Raw genomic sequence first — 24,750 nt, 5'->3', positions numbered from 1 at the left:
GACGTGTAAACCCGGGACAAAGACACTGCGATGCTGCTTCCGCCTGGTCAGCGGGATTTGTTCGCGCAACGGGAACAGGTAAGAGCAGTCGAAGTGTTACTCAGAGCGCGCTTTACGATTGCCTCAACCCCTATCTCACGGCGAAGTCAAGCAACCACTTGGGAGGGGCAAAGGGGCGGGGGGCGGGGGGGTATAAACACGTAGGGCGACCAGATGTCCCGATTTTTGGGTCTTTCTCTTATCTAGGCTCCTATTACCCCCCACCCCCGTCCCGATTTTTCACACTTGCTGCCTGGTCACCCTGAAAACACCGAAAGACCAAAGAAAGGCCCGTCCCTGACTGCAGTCCTGACCCGGCCCATGGGTACAGAAGGGGTGGGATGAAGACCCCAGACCCAAAATGGAACGTGGCCCTAAGCTGTCAGGGGCGGGACTGGGGGCCTGCATTGCGGGGGTCTTTGGGCCTGCAAAGGAGGAGGAGGAGGGGGGGGGGAACTGGGGAATGAGACATGAGACTGGGGAACAGGGACACAGGCAGGCCCTGCGGTGTCAGAGCCGGGCAGGGGGACGCGGGGTAAACGCTCTGCGGTGTCAGAGGAAGGAAGGGATACGGAGTAAACGCCCTGCGGTGTCAGAGGAAGGAAGGGATACGGAGTAAACGCTCTGTGACGTCAGAGGAAGGAAGTGATAGGGAAAATATCCCCCCCACCCCGCTGATAGGCCCAGCATTTTGAGCGTACCTTAACCCCCCGCCCTCACCTCGCAGGCCCCAGGCCGGTAGCTAGAACAATTGCTATGTAAGAGCAAAAGGTTTAAACTTCTGCTAAACTTGTTGATCTGTACAAGGGGCCCTGGGGAAGCAAGAAAGCAGGGAAAGGGGAACCAGGGAGAGGGACCGAAGAGGGCCCCATATGTGCCAGCTCAGCTTGTGCCGAGGAGAATGAGGCAAGAGCCTTTGCACAACGTCACCGCAAGGTGGGGGTCGTTAAGAGAGTCACACCACCCGCTTGACTGCCAAAGCACCGGAACCGGGAAAACCTAACATGGGAAAGAGCTTGTTTGCAAAATCCTAATTCCAAATAAGGCAATGTATCGAATGATCGTTTGTGGTTTTAGCCTTTATAAGCGTGAGGAAATTTGTAAAGGGGAGAGAGAGCAGCGTGGGGCCATGCTGACTCTCCCTGCGTATGTGCTTGTATGAAATAAAGGTGCCTCAGGCTGTCTGATCTAAAATCAGCCGTGTGGTCAATTTTCCACAACAGAAGGGACGCGGGGCAAACGCTCTGCGGCGTCGGAGCCGGGCGGGGGGACGCGGGGCAAACGCTCTGCGGCGTCGGAGCCGGGCGGGGGGACGCGGGGCAAACGCTCTGCGGCGTCGGAGCCGGGCGGGGGGACGCGGGGCAAACGCTCTGCGGCGTCGGAGCCGGGCGGGGGGACGCGGGGCAAACGCTCTGCGGCGTCGGAGCCGGGCGGGGGGACGCGGGGTAAACGCTCTGCGGCGTCAGAGCCGGGCGGGGGGACGCGGGGTAAACGCTCTGCGGCCTCGGAGCCGGGCGGGGGGACGCGGGGTAAACGCTCTGCGGCCTCGGAGCCGGGCGGGGGGACGCGGGGTAAACGCTCTGCGGACTCGGAGCCGGGCAGGGATACGGGGTAAACGCTCTGCAGTGTCAGAGCCGGGCAGGGGGACGCGGGGTAAACGCTCTGCGGCGTCAGAGCCGGGCAGGGGGACGCGGGGTAAACGCTCTGCGGTGTCAGAGCCGGGCAGGGGGACGCGGGGTCAGCGCTCTGCGGTGTCAGAGCCGGGCAGGGGGACGCGGGGTAAACGCTCTGCGGCGTCTGAGCCGGGCAGGGATACGGGGTAAACGCTCTGCGGTGTCAGAGCCGGGCAGGGGGACGCGGGGTAAACGCTCTGCGGCGTCAGAGCTGGGCAGGGGGACGCGGGGTAAACGCTCTGCGGTGTCAGAGCCGGGCAGGGGGACGCGGGGTAAACGCTCTGCGGTGTCGGCGCCGGGCAGGGACCCGGGGTAAACGCTCTGCGGCGTCAGAGCCGGGCAGGGGGACGCGGGGTAAACGCTCTGCGGTGTCAGAGCCGGGCAGGGACGAGGGGTAAACGCTCTGCGGTGTCAGAGCCGGGCAGGGATACGGGGTAAACGCTCTGCGGTGTCAGAGCCGGGCAGGGACGAGGGGTAAACGCTCTGCGGTGTCAGAGCCGGGCAGGGGGACGCGGGGTAAACGCTCTGCGGTGTCAGAGCCGGGCAGGGACGAGGGGTAAACGCTCTGCGGTGTCAGAGCCGGGCAGGGACGAGGGGTAAACGCTCTGCGGTGTCAGAGCCGGGCAGGGACACGGGGTAAACGCTCTGCGGTGTCAGAGCCGGGTAGGGGGACGCGGGGTAAACGCTCTGCGGTGTCAGAGCCGGGCAGGGGGACGTGGGGTAAACGCTCTGCGGTGTCAGAGCCGGGCAGGGGGACGGGGGGTAAACGCTCTGCGGTGTCAGAGCCGGGCAGGGGGACGCGGGGTAAACGCTCTGCGGTGTCGGAGCCGGGCAGGGGGACGCAGGGTAAACGCTCTGCGGTGTCGGAGCCGGGCAGGGATACGGGGTAAACGCTCTGCGGTGTCAGAGCCGGGCAGGGGGACGCGGGGTAAACGCTCTGCGGTGTCAGAGCCGGGCAGGGGGATGCGGGGTAAACGCTCTGCGGTGTCAGAGCCGGGCTGGGGGACAAGGGGTAAACGCTCTGCGGTGTCAGAGCCGGGCAGGGGACGCGGGGTAAACGCTCTGCGGTGTCAGAGCCGGGCAGGGGGACGCGGGGTAAACGCTCTGCGGTGTCAGAGCCGGGCAGGGACGCGGGGTAAACGTCTGCGGCGTCAGAGCCGGGCAGGGGGACGAGGGGTAAACGCTCTGCGGTGTCGGAGCCGGGCAGGGATACGGGGTAAACGCTCTGCGGTGTCAGAGCCGGGCAGGGACGCGGGGTAAACGTCTGCGGCGTCAGAGCCGGGCAGGGGGACGAGGGGTAAACGCTCTGCGGTGTCGGAGCCGGGCAGGGATACGGGGTAAACGCTCTGCGGTGTCAGAGCCGGGCAGGGGGACGCGGGGTAAACGCTCTGCGGTGTCAGAGCCGGGCAGGGGGACGCGGGGTAAATGCTCTGCGGCGTCAGAGCCGGGCAGGGGGACGCGGGGTAAACGCTCTGCGGTGTCACAGCCGGGCAGGGGGACGCGGGGTAAACGCTCTGCGGTGTCAGAGCCGGGCAGGGGGACGCGGGGTAAACGCTCTGCGGTGTCAGAGCCGGGAAGGGACGCGGGGTAAACGCTCTGCGGTGTCAGAGCCGGGCAGGGGGACGCGGGGTAAACGCTCTGCGGCATCAGAGCCGGGCAGGGGGACGCGGGGTAAATGCTCTGCGGTGTCAGAGCCGGGCAGGGGGACGCGGGGTAAACGCTCTGCGGTGTCGGAGCCGGGCAGGGACACGGGGTAAACGCTCTGCGGCGTCAGAGCCGGGCAGGGGGACGCGGGGTAAACGCTCTGCGGTGTCAGAGCCGGGCAGGGACGAGGGGTAAACGCTCTGCGGTGTCAGAGCCGGGCAGGGACGAGGGGTAAACGCTCTGCGGTGTCAGAGCCGGGCAGAGACGAGGGGTAAACGCTCTGCGGTGTCAGAGCCGGGCAGGGACACGGGGTAAACGCTCTGCGGTGTCAGAGCCGGGCAGGGGGACGCGGGGTAAACGCTCTGCGGTGTCAGAGCCGGGCAGGGGGACGCGGGGTAAACGCTCTGCGGTGTCAGAGCCGGGCAGGGGGATGCGGGGTAAACGCTCTGCGGTGTCAGAGCCGGGCAGGGGGACAAGGGGTAAACGCTCTGCGGTGTCAGAGCCGGGCAGGGGGACGCGGGGTAAACGCTCTGCGGTGTCAGAGCCGGCCGGGGGGACGCGGGGTAAACGCTCTGCGGTGTCAGAGCCGGGCAGGGACGCGGGGTAAACGTCTGCGGCGTCAGAGCCGGGCAGGGGGACGAGGGGTAAACGCTCTGCGGTGTCGGAGCCGGGCAGGGATACGGGGTAAACGCTCTGCGGTGTCAGAGCCGGGCAGGGACGCGGGGTAAACGTCTGCGGCGTCAGAGCCGGGCAGGGGGACGAGGGGTAAACGCTCTGCGGTGTCGGAGCCGGGCAGGGATACGGGGTAAACGCTCTGCGGTGTCAGAGCCGGGCAGGGGGACGCGGGGTAAACGCTCTGCGGTGTCAGAGCCGGGCAGGGGGACGCGGGGTAAATGCTCTGCGGCGTCAGAGCCGGGCAGGGGGACGCGGGGTAAACGCTCTGCGGTGTCACAGCCGGGCAGGGGGACGCGGGGTAAACGCTCTGCGGTGTCAGAGCCGGGCAGGGGGACGCGGGGTAAACGCTCTGCGGTGTCAGAGCCGGGAAGGGACGCGGGGTAAACGCTCTGCGGTGTCAGAGCCGGGCAGGGGGACGCGGGGTAAACGCTCTGCGGCATCAGAGCCGGGCAGGGGGACGCGGGGTAAATGCTCTGCGGTGTCAGAGCCGGGCAGGGGGACGCGGGGTAAACGCTCTGCGGTGTCGGAGCCGGGCAGGGACACGGGGTAAACGCTCTGCGGCGTCAGAGCCGGGCAGGGGGACGCGGGGTAAACGCTCTGCGGTGTCAGAGCCGGGCAGGGACGAGGGGTAAACGCTCTGCGGTGTCAGAGCCGGGCAGGGACGAGGGGTAAACGCTCTGCGGTGTCAGAGCCGGGCAGAGACGAGGGGTAAACGCTCTGCGGTGTCAGAGCCGGGCAGGGACACGGGGTAAACGCTCTGCGGTGTCAGAGCCGGGCAGGGGGACGCGGGGTAAACGCTCTGCGGTGTCAGAGCCGGGCAGGGGGACGCGGGGTAAACGCTCTGCGGTGTCAGAGCCGGGCAGGGGGACGCGGGGTAAACGCTCTGCGGTGTCAGAGCCGGGCAGGGATACGGGGTAAACGCTCTGCGGTGTCAGAGCCGGGCAGGGATACGGGGTAAACGCTCTGCGGTGTCAGAGCCGGGCAGGGGGACGCGGGGTAAACGCTCTGCGGTGTCAGAGCCGGGCAGGGGGACGCGGGGTAAACGCTCTGCGGTGTCAGAGCTGGGCAGGGATACGGGGTAAACGCTCTGCGGTGTCAGAGCCGGGCAGGGGGACGCGGGGTAAACGCTCTGCGGTGTCAGAGCCGGGCAGGGGGACGCGGGGTAAACGCTCTGCGGTGTCAGAGCCGGGCAGGGGGACGTGGGGTAAACGCTCTGCGGCGTCAGAGCCGGGCAGGGATACGGGGTAAACGCTCTGCGGTGTCGGAGCCGGGCAGGGATACGGGGTAAATGCTCTGTGGTGTCAGAGCCGGGCAGGGGACACTGGGGAACAGACTCTATCAGTGTATAGGGATAAGCCCGACGGGTGTGACGGGCTTTGGGATATGCCTGCTTGGGAACTAACCCCCACAAACATCCCATTCTCCAGGGATGCCCGGAGCCGGATCATTGAGGAGACCGAGGCGGTCGCCAGGGAGCTGGGATTTGGGGGGCGCCATTTTCTTCGGCAGTGACCGGGGCGGCCGGATCTTCGGCCGCCCCGGTCGCCGGCGGCATTTAGGCGGAGGGAGCTGGGGCAGGGGAGCGCGGGGGGGGGAGCCGCCTGCAGCCAGTAAGGGGGGCGGGGGCGGCACGCAGGGGAACCCCCCGCCCCAGCTCACCCCTGCCCCGCGCGCAGCCACTCCGGACTTGCGCGTATTTTCAGCCAGTGTTTGCTCGGCACACAGGGGCTTTGCTCCGCGCGCAGCCGGGGGAACCGAGCCGGGTTTGCGGGGGGGGCGCCGGCCCGGCCCGGGGCGGTGGGACTCTGCCCCCAGCCCGGCACAGGCCCGGCCCGGGGGATCGCTAGGACCCAGCAGCCGCTGGCCGGGGCCACCGGCCCGGCGGCAGGAAGTGATTCGCAGTCGCTCCGCAGTGACTCCGGAGCCCGGGCTGCCGCCGGGAGAGGGGAAGCTCCAGCCGGGGCAGAGCCCCCCCAGCTCCCGGTGTGGGGGGGGCACCGCTGGGAGGGAAGGTGAGAGAGACCCGCCCCCCCCTCGCACACCCCCCCCCCGGGCTGCAGGGGCGGGGGTTGGCCCCGGGCTGCTTCCAGCGGGGCTGGCTGCAAATCCCGGACCCCTGCCCGGGGGCGGGGGGCGCCAGCCCCTGGGGGGGGGGCGTGCTGGGATCGGGGGAGGCTGGAATGGGGGAGATGGGGGGGCTGTGAGGGGAAGGAGTGGGGGAGGGGAGGTTGGATTAGGAAGATGTGAGGGGGGAGCTGTGGGGGGGCTGTGAGGCGAAGGGGTGATGGGGAGGGGAGGCTGGGATCAGGGGGAGCTGTGGGGAGGGGGAGGGGAGGCTGGGATCAGGGGGAGCTGTGGGGGGGCTGGGAGGGGGGAGATGTGGGGGGCTGGGATCAGGGGAAGGTGTGGGGAGGGGGAGGGGAGGCTGGGATCGGGGGAGCTGTGGGGGGGCTGTGAGGGGGTGGGGGCTGGAATAGGAGGAAGATGTGAAGGGGGGAGCTGTGAGGGGAAGGAGTGGGGGAGGGGAGGTTGGAATAGGGGGAGATGCGAAGGGGGAGCTGTGGGGGGAGGGGGAGGGGACGCTGGAATAGGGGGAGATGTGGGGGGGCTGTGAGGGGAAGGGGTGATGGGGGAGGGGAGGCTGGGATCGGGGGAAAATGTGGGGGCTGTGAGGGGGGGCTGGAATAGGAGGAAGATGTGGGGGGCTGTGAGGCGAAGGGGTGATGGGGAGGGGAGGCTGGGATCAGGGGAAGGTGAGGGCAGGCGGCTGGGAAGGGGAGGGGCTGGAATAGGAGGAAGATGTGGGGGGCTGTGAGGAGAAGGGGGTGGGGGGCTGGGATCAGGGGAAGGTGGGGGGGCTGGGAGGGGAGGGGGGCTGGAATAGGAGGAAGATGTGAGGGGGGAGCTGTGAGGGGAAGGGGGTGGGGGGCTGGGATCAGGGGAAGGTGGGGGGCTGTGAGGGGAGGGGGGCTGGAATAGGAGGAAGATGTGGGGGGCTGTGAGGAGAAGGGGGTGGGGGGGCTGGGAGGGGGGGGCTGGAATAGGAGGAAGATGTGAGGGGGGAGCTGTGAGGGGAAGGGGGTGGGGGGCTGGGATCAGGGGAAGGTGGGGGGGCTGTGAGGGGGTGGGGGCTGGAATAGGAGGAAGATGTGGGGGGAGCTGTGAGGAGAAGGGGGTGGGGGGCTGGGATCAGGGGAAGGTGGGGGGGCTGGGAGGGGAGGGGGGCTGGAATAGGGGGAGATGTGAAGGGGGGGAGCTGTGAGGGGAAGGGGTGGGGGGCTGGAGGGACAATGGAGGGAGAACAAGGAGACGCGGGGACGGGAGGGAGGGAGGGAGGGATACAGGGGCAGCTCCCTCACTCCACAGGGCCCCACCCAGCAGCCACTGGGGATTCCTCCCCCCCCCCCCCCCGAATGGTGCCACAAGCATTGCAAGTGGGGTAGCGGGGGGGGCAGGGGATTTCCCTGCAGGGCTGAGAATTTGCACAGCCAATACCCACCCGCCGCCTCCCCTCCCGCACTCGGCTCCCAGTTTAATACTTTGTTCCCAGACAATCTCGTTATTTGGGGCTCTGACTCCCGGGTGCTGGTCTGATTTCCGTGCCGGAGTCGGTGTCACTCCAGAGTCGCCGCTCGCCCTGGCCAGCAAGGGGTGGGATTGGGGGTTGGTTCGGTTCTGGTTCAGGACACCCCAAACCGGTTCAGTTGCCAGGCAGTGCCGGGGGGCGGGTCGGAGCAGCTTCCTCCGGCGGGGAACTGAATTTGGGGCCCGCGTCAAGTGGGGCATGTGGAAGGAGGAGCTGCCCCGGGGGCTGGGCGGGAGGAGGCCCGTCTAGGGGGGAGAACAGTTGGGGAACCAGCTCCTTTTTCCTCGGGATTGAAGAGTTATCGTCAACTTCTGGGACCGGGCGCCCCCCACTTCTCTCCCACCTCCCTCTCTGCTGCTAGGGGCTGTCTCCTCCTCTCCTTCTCCTGGGGCCATCGCCTGCCTGGGTCCTACTGATCCTGAAGGAAAGAGCAGAGGCGGTTTCATTTGATTTGATCGGATACTGAGCTTAAAAACGGCCGAAAGTTTATGGTAACCGGCGACCTGTTTTCCCCCCCCCAGTTCAGTTCAGATTCAGCGTCACTGAGTAAGAGAAAAATGATGGATCGAGTCTGGCTCCAGCTCGGTTTAAAAATACCAGTTCAGACTGGTTCTGGTGCGAGTCCAGGCGGGCACATGACATCTGCAGCTGCTGCCCTGACCCCGGGTGCTGGCGTTCGTCTCCCTCTGCTCCTAGAGTTGAGTTTTCTGGGTCAGACGCTGCCGCCTCCGGCGTCGTGATCTGGGAGCCCAGACTGGGGAGAGACCTTCATAAACGCCCCCTCTGTGTGCCCAGCCCAGGTGGGGACTTTCCCCCCCGGGGGCTGGAATTAGCCCCCCGCACCAGCCCGGAGCCGGAGCCCCCAGGTGATGGGGACGGGCAGGAAAGTGACTTTTCAGGGACCAGCTGGCGAGTTTGTACCGGAGGGGACGGGGCTCCCCGTGTGTCTGCGGGTCCCAGAGCGGCTGCCCTCGGGGACAGAGGCCACGCTGGGTCAGACCAGTGGTCTGTCTAGCCCAACATCCTGTCTCCCGACAGCGGCCAATGGCCGGTGCTTCAGAGGGAATGAAGAGAGCAAGGGATCATCGCGTGATCTTGCCATTCTCTCTTCGCTTCTAGCCGTCGGAGGCTCGGGACGCCCAGAGCAAGGGGTAGCATCCCTGCCCATCCTGGTTAATAGCCACTGATGGTCCTGTCCTCCGTGAATTTATCCAGTTCTTCTTTGAACCCTGTTATAGTCTTGGCCTTCACAACATCCCCTGGCGAGGAGTTCCCCGGGTTAACAGCGTGTCGGGTGAAGAAATATTTCCTTGTGCTTGTTTTAAACCTGCTGCCTGTTAATTTCATTGGGTGACCCCTAGTTCTTGTGTTAGGTGAAGGGGTAAATAACGCTTCCTGGGAACAACATCAGGGGGAATCCACCCAAGCGGCTCCTTTGATTCTGCTTTTTTTCTACCATTTGTCTCAGCGCCGCTGTCGCTGGGAGGGTTTAAAATGGCCTCGGTGGGTCCAGCCCTGGCGGGAGGGGCCGGGTCTGTGTTGGAACGAAGGGCCGGAGGCCACAGGAGAAGCGTTTCAGTGGCATAAGATCTCCACCCCCGCGAGAGGCGGTAGCTGTGTCGGTGGGAGGAGCTCTCCTGAGCAACCTCAAATATACCTGAGTGGGGGCCACGCCAAAGTGACGGAGGGTTTTCCCAGGGTGGCAGAGTCTAGAGCAGGGGTCGGCAGCCTTTCAGCAGCGCTGTGCCCAGGCTTCATTTATTCACTCTAATTTAAGGTTTCGCGTGCCGGTCAGACATGTTAACGTTTTTAGAAGGTCTCTTTCTATAAGTCTATAATATAGAACTAAACTATTGTTGTATGTAAAGTCAATAAGGTTTTTAAAATGTTTAAGAAGCTTCATTTAAAATTATATTAAAATGCAGAGGCCCCGGACCGGTGGCCAGGACCCGGGCAGTGTGAGTGCCACTGAAAATCGGCTCGTGTGCCGCCTTCGGCACCTGTGCCATAGGTTGCCTACCCCTGGCCTAGAGCATCTTTCTGCAGGGAAAGACCCTGGTGGGGGGGGGGAATCGGGGTGTGACATGGACTAACGCCCCTCTGAAAGCTTCCCACTTGTCCCCCTCACCCTGACAGGCTGAAGAATCACGTCCACATTTCGCTCCAGATCGTCCCGTCTTCCCGGAGACGGGGAAGAGAAACGGCTGTGGTGCAGCCCGCTCAGGTAGGGGATTTTCAGGGAGGGTGTGTGTGTGTGTGTGTGTGTGTGTGTGTGTGTGGTTTGTAGAGGGGAGGGGCAGGAAAGACACGGGGCGAGGCAGGGCTGGGACATGGTCACCTTGGGCCTCGTTTTCTGAACAGGCCCCTGGGAACGGGACAGTCACCGTCCCCCCGCATTTCTGAACGAGGAAACGCCCCATGGACAGGGCTGGGAAACCAGACCAGGTCCTCGGCGCTGGAGCCTGGACCCGCTAGCCGGCGGCTACCGTGGAATATGCAGGTGGCGGGATGCTTGGAGCTCGGCTTCCCATATCAGCCGGTGGCTAGGAGGTGTGTGGTGAACGAGGAGACCCTGCTGGGAGGGACCAGGGGCTCCTCTGAGCAGGGCGGGGATGGGATTCTGCTTCTCCGTCCCTCCTCCATCGTGACGAGTGGGATTGTGGCCGGGGCAGCAGGCTCTGAGTGGAGGAACTGATGTTGTTTCAGGGGCCGGTGACCTTCGAGGAGGTGGCTGTGCATTTCACCGGGGAAGAGGGGCCACGCTCCGAGAGCCCGCTACAGGGACGTCATGCAGGCGAATGATGAGACTGTCACCTTGCTGGGTAAGGGATTCCCGTCCCCTCAGTTAATAAACGCCGTTGGGTCTGCATTTCTGAATCTGGTCAGGTTCATCCCTGCTCGGTTAGATTGTAGGGGGAGGGTCGCATTGTCCACAGCTCCAGGGCGCGTGACACTTTCATCTCCATACCCGCTCCAAGAGAACAGGGGAGTCGGAAATCTAATGGACGTGCTAATTCAACCCCGTCTCCAGCTGTCAAGGGCCCAGAAGCAGGGTATTGTCCTGCCTGTATAATTTCTCCTTCACCTTCCTCCTTGGGACTAGCTTCATCCGTGGCGAGGGCTCTAGGTTCTGCAGGGTATGAAAGAGGCAGGAATTTAACGCCTGAGCCGTGGGTAGGTGTGTCCGTAAGTCCCGCAGAAGCCACAGATCTTGAGAACCCCTAGTGAGGTCGTGACAACACCCCCGCAGACCCCGAGGGGTCTGAGTTATTACAATCCCACGTAAGGTCAGGCTAAACTCAGGGAATGTCCCTCGTGACAGATACTCTGCAGCTGGAGCGTGCCTGATTTCACCCCCTGTGCAGGATTTCCCATTCCCAAACCTGACCTGATCGCCCGGCTGGAAGGAGGGGGGGAGCCGTGGGTCCCAGAGCTCCAGGCCTCCAAGGAAAAGGAGCTCTTGAGAGGCACTCGCACAAGGGTGGGGTCAGGGAAACTGACACAGAAAGCACCTGAGACGCCCCAAAATGCAGGGCCGCCCACAGGGTGGGGGGCAAGTGGGGCAATTTGCCGCAGGGGGCCCCCACGAGAGTTTTTCGGGGGCCCTGGAGCGGGGTCCTTCACTCACTCCGGGGGCCTTGGAAAACTCTCGCAGAGTTCAGGCCCCCAGAGCTTCTTCCGCTCCGGGTCTTCGGCTGCAATTCGGCGGCGGGGGGGTCCTTCTGCTCCGGGACCCGCTGCTGAAGTGCTGGGTTTTCCATGGCAATTTGGCAGCGGCGGCCCCCCACCGCGGGTCTTTGGGGCACTTTGGCGGCGGGTCCCGGAGCGGAAGGACCCCCCACTGCCGAATTGTCGCCGAAGCGGGGGCCCCCCTGCCGCCAAAGACCCCAGGCCCCCTGAATCCTCCTGGCGGCCCTGCCAAAATGTGCCGTGAGTGAGCGCCCTCAGGTCTGCCCCGTCTCACCCAGGTCAGGGCTGCAGTCAGCAGGTGTCGTATCATCACGGCAAATATCAGTCCCGGCTTCCCGTCCTCCCTGACTTTACCTCCCTGGCAGCGTTCGGATGGGACGTGGAGGCAGAATCCACGGTCTCAGGCTTGTATCTACACTACCGCTTATGTTAGTGCCACTTTTGTCACTCGGGGGGGGTGAATAAACCAACCCCCCGAGTGACGTAAGTTACACCCAGTATGTCAGTGGGAGAGTTTCTCCCATCGACTTAGCTGCCGTCGCTCGCCCGGGCTGGAAAAAGGCCTCGTCTACACTACGGAGTTTTGTCGACGCACGTGATGCCGACGTCCAGCCACTGCTGTCATTAAACCCCTGTCGCAGGTCCACACTCTGCTCCTCGGGTTGGCAGAGCCCATCCCCGCTAGCAGCTCTTGCACCGACACAGAGAGCAGAGCGCTGTGGGTCGCGATCCCACGGCGCAGCTGGCCGCAGGGTGCTTTCGGAAGTGCCTCGCGGGGCAGGTGGAGCCTCACGTCATGCAGGTTTCCTCCTGCTACACCAGAACCTCAGAGTGATGGAGACCTCGGGCACGGGGGCTGTTCCTAACCCTGAAACGTTCGTAGCCCTGAGCGAGACGTTATGGGAGGCGCCTCAGGGCAGACGGCTCGGAGCAGGGGCTCACGGCTGTGCCTGCGAACCTCAGCGTCTTCACCTCCCACCTGTAAGCGGCTGCCCCCTGCGTGGCGAGTAGGGGGCGGGGGTGGGGACAGGCAGCCCAGATGTGCCTACCTTCTAAGCCGCAACGCAGGCACCGTGCAGTGTTTGGCGGGGCTTTGTCTCCACTGCTGCCTGATTGCCTACGTCCGGTTCCACATGGCGTCCGGTTGACTGGTCAGTCTGTAACTCCGGCGTTGGGATCTACTGTCGATTGCCAGCTGAAGCGTGGGTGTGGGGAGGAGGGGAAGAGTGTGTGACAGTGTGTGTGTGTGTGTGTAGAGACAGACACAGTGTGTGTGCAGGGGATGTGTGTGTCCGTTCCCTCCTGCCCTGCTGTGTCCCTAGTGCCGGGGAGAGCAGGATCTCGCGTTAATGATGCTGCGATTCCCTCCGAGTTCTCCCGCCGCCGCCTCTGCCCACAAACCCAGGAGATCCCCCCCTCCCCTGTAGTCCAGGCAGGCGTGTGTTTGCTGCCACCCTGCTCAGCTGGGCAGTAGCTCTGCACGCTGAGGAATTTCAGCGCTTCCGGGAGCTTTGAAAGGGGAGGGACGCGTGCCCGAGTACCTGGATGCAGGGCCGCGGAGTTCAAAACAGTGAGCCGAGTGGTCACGGCGGGCATTGCGGGATACCTCCTGGAGGCCAGTTACGGTGACGTAACGAACGCGGCGTCTACACTGACGCTTTCTCTCTCTAACTTTGCCGCAAAAAGCCTCTCGTCGAGGTGGGTTTTTTTTCATTTGTTGCCAAAACAGGAGAGTTTTGCCAACAAACCTCCGTCGTTTTGTCGACAAAAGCTGCCTTTTGCCGACAAAACTGTGTAGTGTAGACAAGCCCTATCTAGGGAGAGCACAGACAGTGACTCCTGGCTGGATTGTCTCTCTCTCTCCCAGCAGGTGATGAGCGTGGGAGTGAGGACAAGGAGGAGAATCAACAGCAGGAAGCTCCTGGGAAAGTGGAACCACAGGGGGCGTTTTTGAGAAGAGCTGAAGGGAGTTTTTCCCAGTGCTTGACACAGGGAAATGCCTGGGGATATCAGGGCAGGGCAGGGCGGCAGCTGAAAAAACATCCGAGGAAGAAACCGGATGAATCCAGTCCGTGCGTGGGTCCCAAGGAAACCGCAGCTCCACAGATAAATCACAAGGAAGAAAAACCCTACAAATGTCTTGACTGTGGGAAAAGATTCAGTGCGAGAACAAGCCTCGCTATGCATTGGAAAATCCATACAGGAGATAAACCCTATAAATGTTTGGACTGCGGGAAAAGTTTCCGTCAGAGTTCACACCTTATTACACATCAAAGACTGCACCTGGGAGAAAGACCCTATAGCTGCCTTGAGTGTGGAAAAAGTTTTAATGAAAGTTCATCTCTTACTAAACATGGGAGAATCCACACAGGAGAAAGACCCTATAAATGCCTTGAGTGTGGGAAAAGCTTCAATTTCAAATCAGCCCTTACTGTGCATCAGAGAACCCACACGGGAGAGAAACCCTATAAATGCTTGGACTGTGGGAAAACCTTCAGTGAGAACTCACATCTCATTAACCATGGGAGAATCCACACGGGAGAGAAACCCTATACGTGCTTGGAATGCGGGAAAAGCTTTCGTAAGAGGTCGTCCCTTCTTACACACCAGAGACTGCACACAGGAGAGAGACCATTTAAATGCCTGGAGTGTGGGAAAGATTTTAGTGAGCGATCAGCCCTTATTACACACAGGAGAACCCACACAGGAGAGAAACCCTATAACTGCTTGGACTGCGGGAAAAGCTTCAGTCAGAGGTCACACCTTATTAACCATGGGAGAATCCACACGGGAGAGAAACCCTATAAATGCTTGGAATGCGAGAAAAGCTTTTGTCAGAAATCGTCCCTTCTTACGCACCAGAGACGGCACACAGGAGAGAGACCGTATCAATGCCTTGAGTGTGGGAAAGGATTCAGTGTGCGAGCGTCCCTTCTTACACACGAGAGAACCCACATGGGAGAGAATCCCTATAAGTGCCTTGACTGTGGGAAAAGTTTCATTCAGCCATCCAGCCTTATGACGCATCAGAGAATGCACACGGGCGACAAACCCCATAAATGCTTGGAGTGCGGGAAAAGCTTCAGTCACAACTCCTACCTTGCTAGACATCGGAGAATCCATACAGGAGAAAGCCCATATCAATGCTTGGACTGTGGGAAAAGTTTTGCTCACAAGTCAGGCCTGGTTGTGCACCAGAGAATCCACACTGCGGAGAAGCCCTATCGATGCTTGGATTGTGGGGAAAACTTCCGCCACAAATCAAACCTTACTAGACATCAGACAATCCACGAGGGAGGAAAGACCCTATAAATGCCTCGACTGCGGGAAAAGTTTCATTGAGACGTCACCATTTGTTACGCACCAGAGAATACTCACTGGAGAGAGACCCCAGAAGTGCTTGGACTGCGGGAAAAGTTTCGTTCAGATCTCGCACCTTACTAGACATCAGACAATCCACGAGGGAGGAAAGACCCTATAAATGCCTCGACTGCGGGAAAAGTTTCATTGAGACGTCACCATTTGTTACGCACCAGAGAATACTCACTGGAGAGAGACCCCAGAAGTGCTTGGACTGCGGGAAAAGTTTCGTTCAGATCTCGCACCTTACTAGACATCAGCGAATTCAGGGCCGTGCTTAGGCATATGCGGCTGCGTAGGGCACCCAAAAATTTGGGGCACCCTTGGGTCTTAGTGTCCCCCACTTCTGCCTCTTCTTATCCCTGTTCTGACCCTTCCTGCAGGCTCCCACAGCTGGTGAGTCTTCCTCCGGAGGGGATCTAGGAACTTAAAAGTGAAAAAGCCTCCAGCCTGCCAGCACAACATTGACACTGTTAAAGAGCCATCGAGGGGTAATGAAGCCATTTCACAGGCATTTGCCCAACGCCAGGTATAGCCTGTCAGTTTCTGAATTTACTGACAAAACCAGTTGGGTATCACTGTCATATTTACTCAGAGCATTTTACTTAGTTTAAACTTTGCTTTAAAAACATTTCATTAGTGAGTTGGTGAAGATTATAAAATCACCGCTCTAAAAAATCCTCGCATAGATTTTTAGATGCACAAGCTGAGTATTCATCTTTCGCCTTAAACGCTTGGCTCTTCAGACATACGGTTTTTAAAATAAATCCTTCAGAAGACACACACACACACTCCTTGTCTAAAATACGCATGCGAGTCCAGTCTGTCGTCGGGCATAGGGGCACACGCTTAATAATACTGCATTGGGCCCTATAAATCCTAAGGACGGCCCTGCGAGAGTTCGTACTGGAGATAAACCTGAGAGATGCCTCCACTGTAGGAAAAGTTTCATTGAGAGAACAAACCCTGTTAGACTTCAGAGGATCCGCAGAGGCTATAAACTTCATAAATGCCTCCGGTGTGGGAAAAGCTTCAGTAAGAGCTCAGAGCTTACCTAACACCAGAGACTTCACGAGGGCGAGAGACCCTAGAAATGGCTTGGCTAGATTCAATCTGAGTTCACGCGACAGGGAGACCTTGACCGGGCAGAGCTTCAGTAGGCTGCTCCCGAAGGACCAGGCACCAGCAAATCCCCCCGGGGAAGAAACCTCCGAGATGTCCTCAGGGTGGCAGACGCTCCAGGTGAAGCTGACGCTGTCCTGGGGGATCGAATACTGAGGGACCAGGAGGATGGGTTTTGTGGGGGAAACCAGGGATTGAAGAGTCGGGGCTGCTAGAACTAGGAAGCAGGGGGATCCGGGTGCTGGGGCAATCGAGCAGTTGGGGACTGTGGGTTAAGAAAGGGAGAGCACGGGGGTATAGAGAAGTGAAGCTTCTTAACATTCATTCCCTCGGTACCTTTGTGACGGGTTTCCCCAGGGTGCAAGCGGGGACTGGGGTCCCGCTGAGCCCTCTGGCCTGCCAATCTGGGCTCCCTTACTCACTGAGACAGGTAGAGTTTAAGTAATTATACGTAGTGAGCGTATAGATCAAAGCAGATTACCATGAGAAATAAAACAGAACACAACCTAAGCCGTATAAACGAGAGAGGATTTGAATCCAGCAGTGTCTCACCCTGCTAGCTAGAACACGCAGGTTACGGTTTTGCCTACGCAGGCAGGAGTCCCGCCTGGGACTCCCCCATCCCCCAGTTCACTCTTGGTTCCTGAGGTGGTTTCCGGGGTTGAGTTGTAGGGGGAGAGAGGCCCAGTGGTGATGTCACTTCCCCCTTTGATAGCTTCTTGCAGGCGGCGGGAACTTCTCAGTTTCAAGCAGGAGTTTGTGGGAAAGTACCAGCAACAAGATGGGGTCCAGTATCACATGATCTGGGCACGTGCCCTCGCAAGCTTGGGCGAGTTCTGGCAGCCATTACTCATGCCCTGGCCGAAGCGTCCCCAGGAAAGACCGTCGGGTGAGGATAAGCTTTTCCCGTAAGCCGTTGTTTTTCCCGATGGGCCATTCAGCCTGAATAGGCCTCTGACCATGTGCTGGGTAGAGTGGAGGTAAAGTATTGTGTGTTACCCAGGAGCAAACACATTTGAAATACAGATGATAGAATCTCAGGGTTGGAAGGGACCTCAGGAGGTGTCTAGTCCAACCCCCTGCTCCAAGCAGGACCAATTCCCCACTAAATCATCCCAGCCAGGGGGAGAGGCCGAGACTGCAATGGGGAAGGAAGTTACTGCCCTGCCCGAATGATCCCTGCAGTGATGGGAGATACCGTCAGGAGAGGGAGAGGGCGGGCAGGGTACGGGGGAACACAGCTGGGAACCTCCTGGGTTTGCGATCAGAGCCCGGCAGCTGAGGCTGAGAACTGTGAACTCCCTGCATCAGAGCCAGAGCCAGACAGGAACTGGCCTAGGAGCGTCGTGTGAAGCTGCCCATCGATCTATCACAGTGTCCTGTGTGGGGACGACAGAGACTGTCTCTGCCCCACTCGCCCCACACTCCTCCCTCCACCCGGAGCTCTGTGGATTTCCTGCTCTCGGGGTGTTTGCATTGGTGCCTGGCTCCCAGCGTCGCTCACGGCTCCTCGGCACGTCTCTACCCGTTTACAGATGTTGCTGGTTCAGGCGGGCGTTGGGCGCGGCCAGGTGCGGGGCTGGGGGTGAAAGGTCCCGCGTTGGGCTGGGCTGGGACTGGGGACAGGCGTCCGTCTTTGTTCCTCCTTTGAAACAACCAAGAATAATTTAGTTTCTCGCACTCCCCGTGTCCTGTGCATTCAGTGCCACCCGCTCCAGAGCTCAGGGGAAAGGTAAAGGCCACGCAAACATGGTCTGGGATGGAAACACACAGCGAGGTCACCCGAAGAACCGCGTCCCTCTCATCGGCTCCTCAAACTGCCCACAGAGATAAACCTCACTCAGCTCCGGTGTCTCCCCCGACCCGAGCACAAACCAGGAACGTCTGCCAGGATCCCGCTCCCCCACCCTGGGGTAAACCAGACGCAATCCCACAGGAACCCCTTGACCCGTCTACACCCGCGTGAAGCTGTTGGGAGAGGAGAATCAGACCACTGGCCTCTAGGGGTGTTAGCAGGAAATACACTGACCCAGAGACACTCTGATCCCCGAGCCGGGTGTCAGCGCAAGGCCCCTGTCCTCACAACCGAACCGTCTGCCCCAGGGCAGCTCAGGCTCATGGAATCAGCGGGGCCGTTGGCAGCAGGATGAGGAACGGGGAGTACGAGTTTGCAGGGCTGGGAATTGAGATCGCCAGGCTGGGGAGTGTCTCTCTGCTGCTCTTCGGCCTGTTCCTCCTCCTTTCCCCGTTTCGTTCTTGTCTGACTACACAGTCACTGTTCCCGCCGATCCCAGGGTTACGGCTCATACCGTAGCGGCTAGAGGCTGGGCCGAGGCCCTGTTGTGCACGGTATTGTGTTACACACACAGCGTGAGAGGCAGCTCCTAAGGGAAGGAGCTTCCAGTCTGAATCTACAAACCAAACCAAGTCACGATTGTGTCGGCGTCTCTGTGCCCTTGAACCAGGGTTTCAGCTTCCGAGGGGTGGGGAAAAAAACAGATTTTTCTTTCCCCAATTGACACTTAGAGGCCGTGCTGGCCTCAGTCGTCTGCGTATCGGAGAGCCGGGAGGCCTCCCCTGTACACGGCCCCCTGGTCCATCTCCATGACTGGAGAACTCCCATCTGCACCTTCTGGCCCCCTCATCTCTGGGGCCCCTGAAGCGGCTCCCCACCCCCCTTTTCCATATGCTCTGGGGTTATTAAAGCTCCTTCTCGGCTCCTCTTAACTCCTTCCTACCTGCTGTCAATGCAGCGTTAACACCTGTTCTGCATCTCTCTCCCCCGTCAATTTCCCAGCGGCCCGTGGCGAGGGCAGGGGCCCGGGAGGTGCTGTCCCACGTGGCGGGGTCACCCCAGCACCCGCCGGGACCTCGCCGGCTTGTCGCTGTGATGAGGCCGTGGGGGTTTACTGCGAGGAGCCGGTGTCCAGCCCTCGGGTGCTGGGTGGGACCCAGGACACCGGGGAGTCCCCAGCTGAGCTCTGCAGGGGGAGACGCTGCCCCGGGACTAGGGGGGTTTCCCGCCCCCGTTGTAGGGTCCTAGTGTAGACAAGACGCTGCCGCCGGGACGGACCCCAAAGCCCCCCACGCCCTGTTTTGGGGACCACGGCAGGTGGCTCCTCCTCCTCCCCCCATTTGTGGGAACCATGCCCCCCCCCGCCCTGCCCGAGGGGGTTCCCCCCCCCGTGCCACTGTCTGGCAGCGCCTCCCCCCCTGCTGTCCCCCCAGCTCCTGCCCCCCACCCCGGAGCCTGCCCCTTGCCCCCCTCCGCCCCCCGTTTTACCCCCTCGGGTCACGCTTTGCCCCCCCCCCCGGTGATTGCAGGGAGCTGATGAGGGGGGGGGCGCGTCAGCTGCTGCTACTGAGGCTGCTCCGGAGTCCGGGCAAAGTAGCCAATCCGGAGCGGAACCGGAGTGTGTCTGACCCCACGTGAGTCAGATCAGCTGCTTCCTCCTCCGCCCCCGTGCGAGCAGCCGGCCCGGCTCCACCGCGCCCGGCTGGGAGGGGAGCGGGGACCCCACTGCACCCCCCCGGATCTGTGGGGGGACCCCAGGAGCTGCTGGAGGAGCCGAGGTGAGGCTGGGAGGGGAGGGGCGGATGGGGGGAGGGGGGAGGGGCAGGATTGGGGGCTCCCATCAGATCTGGAGGCAGAACTGATGGGGGAGGGGCGAGGATTGATTTGGGGGTGGGGGCCGGGCAGATGGGGGGGGGGGGAGCTTGTGCATGGAGACACAAATCACGTTACTCACTGCCTGGGGGTGAGGGGGCAGCTGATTCTCACCCACCCCCTGGGGGTCAGACACCAAACCCACAACAGAGTCTGTAAACCCCCCACATGATTTGGGGGATCATTTCCCTGATTGCTGGCGGCTGACTCAGGAGTTTTGACCCGCCCAGGTTGGTCCATTTTCCCCACCGACTCCGGGGCCGCGACTCTCCCCGGGGCTCCCAGCAAACAGCAGGAGTCCGTGCCAGGGAGGGGACGCGCCCGTGGGTGCTGCAGACGGGGGCTCAGGAAAGCCAGATTTACCCCGCGCAGGGAACCCGGGAGGAGTCTCCAGGGTGACGCTACTTGCCCCGTTGCGCGGGTGCATTTCACACCACCTGCCCCTCTAGGCTGTGGGTGCAATTTCTGTCTCGCACGAATCACCCGGTGCCGGGAGGGGTCGGCTACAGACGTCTCCTGCCCTCAGCGCAGACAGGCTGCGGCACAGAGAGACCTCCGGCCGGCCCGAGAGCTGCCAGCTTCCAGGGTTGGCGCCAGCGCCGGTGTCGGTACAATTGAGAAGCTCCTTCTGTTCCCAGCACGACATTTCCTAGTGCTGGAACCTCGGCCCCCCACACTGGGATTGCCCTGAAATCCGCTGGGCCTCCTGGGGCCGGGGCTGGGGCCGTCACCACAATAGGGGTCATTTGACCCAGGGGTTCCCAAGCGGTCGCCCCTCCCCCAGAAAAGTGTTTCTGGAAGTGGAGGGATCGTGTGACCGATTTTTGCGCGCACCTGGGAGAGTCCAGTCATGGTTCTGATCAGACCCCGAAGAGTTTCGCTGCTGTTCCCCCCACTAGTGCCTGACACCCGTTAGCTCCTGGAGAAACAATATTAAAAATGTTCCAGTCCATAAAGGGTTAAGCTCTCTGGGGCGGCGGGAGCCTAACGGGGCCGCCCTTAGGATTTATGGGGCCCTGCGCAGTATTATTGCGACAGCAGCGCAGGGGCGGGGGCAGGACGAGGGAGGATGCAGCTAAGGACAGCGAGACGCCCGGCCCGCGCCTCGGTGGCGGAGCGTCAGAGTTCCCCGCAGAGACCCCGGACCCTCCCTCCCGCAGCCTGGACGTGCAGAAGGTGCCTAATTACAAGCACTAAACTTGGGAATTAAAAAACTGTCGGTCACGGGAATTTTGATCGGCCCTGAAGTTTGTCAGACGTTTATTTGCAAAATCTTTGTAGTAAGGGCGAGGCGGCCGCCCTGCTGAACACGACATTCGATACAATGGAATGCGGGACGCAGCTCTCCTCTGCGCTGCGTTTTCTTCATCAGTATTTCTAAGCTGGTTTTATATTTTAAATGGACTCTTCAGCCTTCAGAAAGGAATCAGTCCAGGTTCCTATCTATTTAACTCACTGAAACAAAGACATTATTTTAAATTAAACAGTCACAGAGGTTTAGTGTGTTCAGAACAATGTTCTATGCGTTTAGAAAACGGGAACACTCATTTACTGTGTGTGATCTCCATAACAAGAGACGTGTTTCTGAAATTTCACCAACTTTTAAAAATGTTTCCAAAGCTTTTAGGCATCACAAAGGATTTTATATCTTTCTAAGTACTGATTTGGCTGGAGGGGTCTTTTAAAAGTAGTTAATCGCCTGGTCAGAAGGAAAAGATTCCCAGGCACTGCTACAGGCCGGGGACCGAGTGGCTCGGCAGCCGTTCTGCAGAAAAGGACCTAGGGGTTACAGCGGATGGGAAGCTGGATATGAGTCAGCAGTGGGCCCTGGTTGCCAAGATGGCTAGTGGCATATTGGGCTGTATTAGAAAGGTGTGTGTGTGTGTGTGTGTGTGTGTGTGTGTGTGTTCCTCGGTCATAATAAAACCATTATGATGTCAGCTAATAGTGGCCATGCCATTGGAAACGTGACGGAATGAAATCTCCTCTCCCGTATCCTTTTCTTCCCTCCAGACGCTCTGCCGCCGGAAATGGAGCAGGACTGGTGGAAGAGGCTCTTGTCGTATACGAAGGGTGAGAGTTCACCTGGTGGTTCTAGATACACCGATGGACACTCCTTGTTAAAGTGACGTGAACACACAACTCAGACACGCACTGATCGTCAGGAAGATGGTCACTGACCAGCCCCCAAACACCTTCTCTCAGCCCATGTGACTCCGCGATTAAGTTGTATTAACGAGCTCAGTGTGTTTTCTCCAGCATCCTCCCTTCCTCTTGGGCTGGGGTCTTTCTGACCGCTCCCTTCGTGCGGCTCCCTTCTCTGGGGCCGGGCGAGGGGCTGCCTCCCAGGATATGGACCTTACTCTCGGGTCTGGAGCCGTTCCCCCCCCCAGTGCCCTGTCCTCCCCCTTCTCCCAGGACAAGGAAGAAAGGACCAGCTGGGGGAGGGGGATCCCTAGGGGGGGGTAAATCGGTGTCCAGCCTCCTCCTCAGCTCCCCTACCTGCAGATTCAGTCTCTCTCCTCCGTGTCTCTCCCGTCCAGTGTCTGGGTGTGAGACAGTCAGGAGCCCGGGAGCTCCCCCGGATCCAGGAGCGTCCCAGCCAGTCCAGGGCTGCCGGGGAGCGTGAGGAAGGGTCCCGGCCTCCCCCAGGGCTGGGCTCTGCCCCTAACCCTCCGCTTTTCTCTCCCCCCCCCCCAGCGAATGTGACTCTGGATCCAGACACGGCCCATCCCCTCCTCGTCGTGTCGGAGGACGGGAGAAGCGTGAGACGAGCAGACGCGTGGCAGGACCTGCCTGACAGGCCGGAGAGATTCGACACGTGTCACTGCGTGCTGGGCGCTGAGGGGTTCACCGCGGGGCGACGTTACTGGGAGGTGGAGGTGGGGAATGGGAGGTACTGGGCCGTGGGGGTGGCCAGAGCGTCTGTGAGGAGGAAGGGCCGGATCAGCCCTAGCCCTGAGGAGGGGATCTGGGCCATGGGGATACACGGGCGTAAGGGGCAGTGTAATGTGTACCATGGTTTCTCCACCCCTGGCATCCGTCTGATCTCGAGTGAGAGCATACAGAGAATAGGGGTTTCCCTAGATTACGAATTGGGGCAGGTGGCATTTCTGGACGCCGATTGGAAGTCCCTGTTGTTCTCCCTCCCTCCGGCCTCTTTCCATGGGGAGAGGATCCTCCCTTACTTCTGGGTGCGAGGATCCCCGCTCGGCCTGTGTTCCTGAGACAAGGGAGTGGGGAGACGGGGAGCGGCCCCCCGGGAATGAGAAAACGGGTTCCTCTAGCCTCCAGCATCCCAACCCCCGTGGCCCCGGAGGGCTCCCGTCTCTCCGGGCCCCTGGGCCGCTGCTCTCCCCGGAGCAGCAATGCTCAGCGTGCCCGTAAGGAGCCGGCTGGGGCCTGGCCAGACGATCTCAGCGCAGCGGGTGTCCCCCGGCCCGTTTCTCACGGCGCTCGGAGCCTCTGCAGGCTGCCCAGGCTTGGAGCCAGCGCCCCCGTCGGTCCAGCGCCGCCCAGGAGCGGCCACACCCGGCACGGGGCCCCCTGAAATCTTTGGGCCACGGAGCCCCTGGCTGGGTGACTTCTGCGGGGGGGAGTTTGGGGGTTGGAGGCGGAGTTTTGTCGGGGGCTGCCGGAGGGGCAGCTGTTGGGTTTCTGTGAGCGGGTTTTCCGATGCCCCCAAATCCCCTTGTGATTCCCTGCGTGGGGTCCCGCCCGGGGGCTCTGCTGGAAATCCCAGCTGTGCAGTGCGAGCTCTTCCCCGCGCTCAGAGCAAGCTGGATAACGATCGCGCCGTACGACGCCCTTGGGGTTTATGTCGTTGGCGGCTGGCTCGTTAACCGCCCGCTCGCTCACCGGACCCTCCTTGCCATGGGGCTTCCTGGGGCTGGATGGCCACGGTTTAGCCAATGCCTTTTCAGTGGCAACGGGCCCTTGTGCCTGGCTCCTAACCACCCCGCGGCATCTCCAGGGGAAAGGGGGGGCCTGGTTCTTAGTCACACAGACGCCTCTGCCGCCAGTCGGGCAGCGCAAAAGGGCCTTTACTGCATTACTGTGTGTGTCACCGTAGCGTGTAGGAGTCCAAGTTATGGACCAGGACCTGTTGTGCTAGGAGCTGCACAAACGCAGCAAGAAAGGATGTCCCAGCACCTGGCAGCTTCCGGTGCAAGCCAGGCGCCCAGAGCTGGAGACAGACAGACGGGGAAGGGGACATTTCTCACACCACAAACCCCCTCTCCCAATGCCTCCCAATATCTATAACGCAGCCCAGTGTCAAACACGCTTGCCGCCTCCTCCGTGCTCCTGGACGCTCTGCTGCGCTCCTGGGTCGGCTTGGCTAACGGCAAGTGTGTTTGGTTTTTATAGACTGTTTTGACAGGGAACAGCAACATTCATTTTTAAGCCGTTTTCTATTTGATCTGTTTACATGTTGGGTGTTTTGCACACTTGTGGGTTTCGAGCATTGTCAGCTTTTCTCTAAGGCAGCAGAGAAGGGCTGGTCTGACCATCGGTGTTTCCGGAGAGACGCGGACAAGTGAAAAAGTGGAAGCTTTAAAACCTTCCTACACAATTGTATGTTCTGTGCTGGGCTGTTGACAAAGTGAATCGTTTTTAAAATCAAACTTTTAACTTCTCAGCAGCCTTTTTCGTTCTTCACCTCTCAGCCCATTGGGCTGATTGGCAGTGGAAATATTTCCCCGGTCGGTGGGCGTGTGGACAATGAAATCGACGTTTCCTGGAAACGAGAATCTCACGCTTTGAAACCAGCTCAGATGCTGTCGTAGCCTCCACCTTTCCCAGAGTCTGGCTCCGTGGGAGGCCGACCCCCATCCCCTCCCCAGGTGCCCCCCTGCCTCTCCCTCCCCCACGGGAGCCCAAAGCGCCCGATGGCCAGGGGTGGGGGGGGGTGCGGCCCCAACTCCCACGTCCCGCAGCGCGGCCACAGCCCCACCGGCCCTGGAGCACCAGCCAGCCCCAGAGTCCCTGCAGGAGGGGAGCTGGCCGGGGGACGGGGCCATGGTAGGGCCTGTGATCCCCACTGCCCCTGTCTGGCTCACTCCATCATCTGCGTTCCTGCCTCAGTTTCCCCCGAGCTGCGCTCTGGCAGCTGTGTGAGGGGCTGGGCGCGTCGGCCGGGGGCTGGGACCGTTTCTCACAGCAGCCCTGTTCTGGCTGGGGCCATCTTGGAGCCGCCTCTGGCCTGGGCCCTGAGGGAGCTTTTTGGGAGGAGGAGGAGGCAGGTGCCAGTTTTGAAACCCAGCGGGAAGCTCCCTCCCCTGAGGGCACCGTCC

The 24,750-nt window shown here is 61.0% G+C and overlaps 1 protein-coding gene across 10 annotated transcripts; it reads left to right on the top strand.

The window, feature by feature from the left end:
* Nucleotides 1-5,884: 5,884 nt before the first annotated feature.
* LOC123356653 (zinc finger protein OZF-like) lies at nt 5,885-24,293 on the top strand. Of its 10 annotated transcripts, none has more exons than XM_045000030.1 (6): nt 5,885-6,043; nt 7,979-8,911; nt 9,754-9,841; nt 10,324-10,439; nt 12,130-12,288; nt 13,175-16,523. In XM_045000030.1, the coding sequence occupies exons 5-6, from the start codon at nt 12,207-12,209 to the stop codon at nt 14,617-14,619; spliced, it is 1,527 nt and encodes a 508-aa protein (XP_044855965.1). In that variant the 5' UTR covers nt 5,885-6,043; nt 7,979-8,911; nt 9,754-9,841; nt 10,324-10,439; nt 12,130-12,206; the 3' UTR covers nt 14,620-16,523. The 10 variants fall into 10 exon arrangements, with proteins under 10 accessions (XP_044855965.1, XP_044855972.1, XP_044855968.1 ...); XM_045000033.1 differs by lacking the exon at nt 5,885-6,043 and having other exon boundaries at nt 7,403-8,911; nt 13,175-14,584; nt 14,754-16,524; XM_045000032.1 differs by lacking the exon at nt 5,885-6,043 and having other exon boundaries at nt 7,405-8,108; nt 8,737-8,911.
* Nucleotides 24,294-24,750: the final 457 nt, after the last annotated feature.

This window comes from Mauremys mutica, chromosome 26, assembly GCF_020497125.1.
Source record: "Mauremys mutica isolate MM-2020 ecotype Southern chromosome 26, ASM2049712v1, whole genome shotgun sequence".
Lineage (NCBI taxonomy): Eukaryota > Metazoa > Chordata > Testudines > Geoemydidae > Mauremys > Mauremys mutica.
Note: the sequence above shows the minus strand (reverse complement) of the source record. Positions and strands in the feature narration are given on the sequence as shown.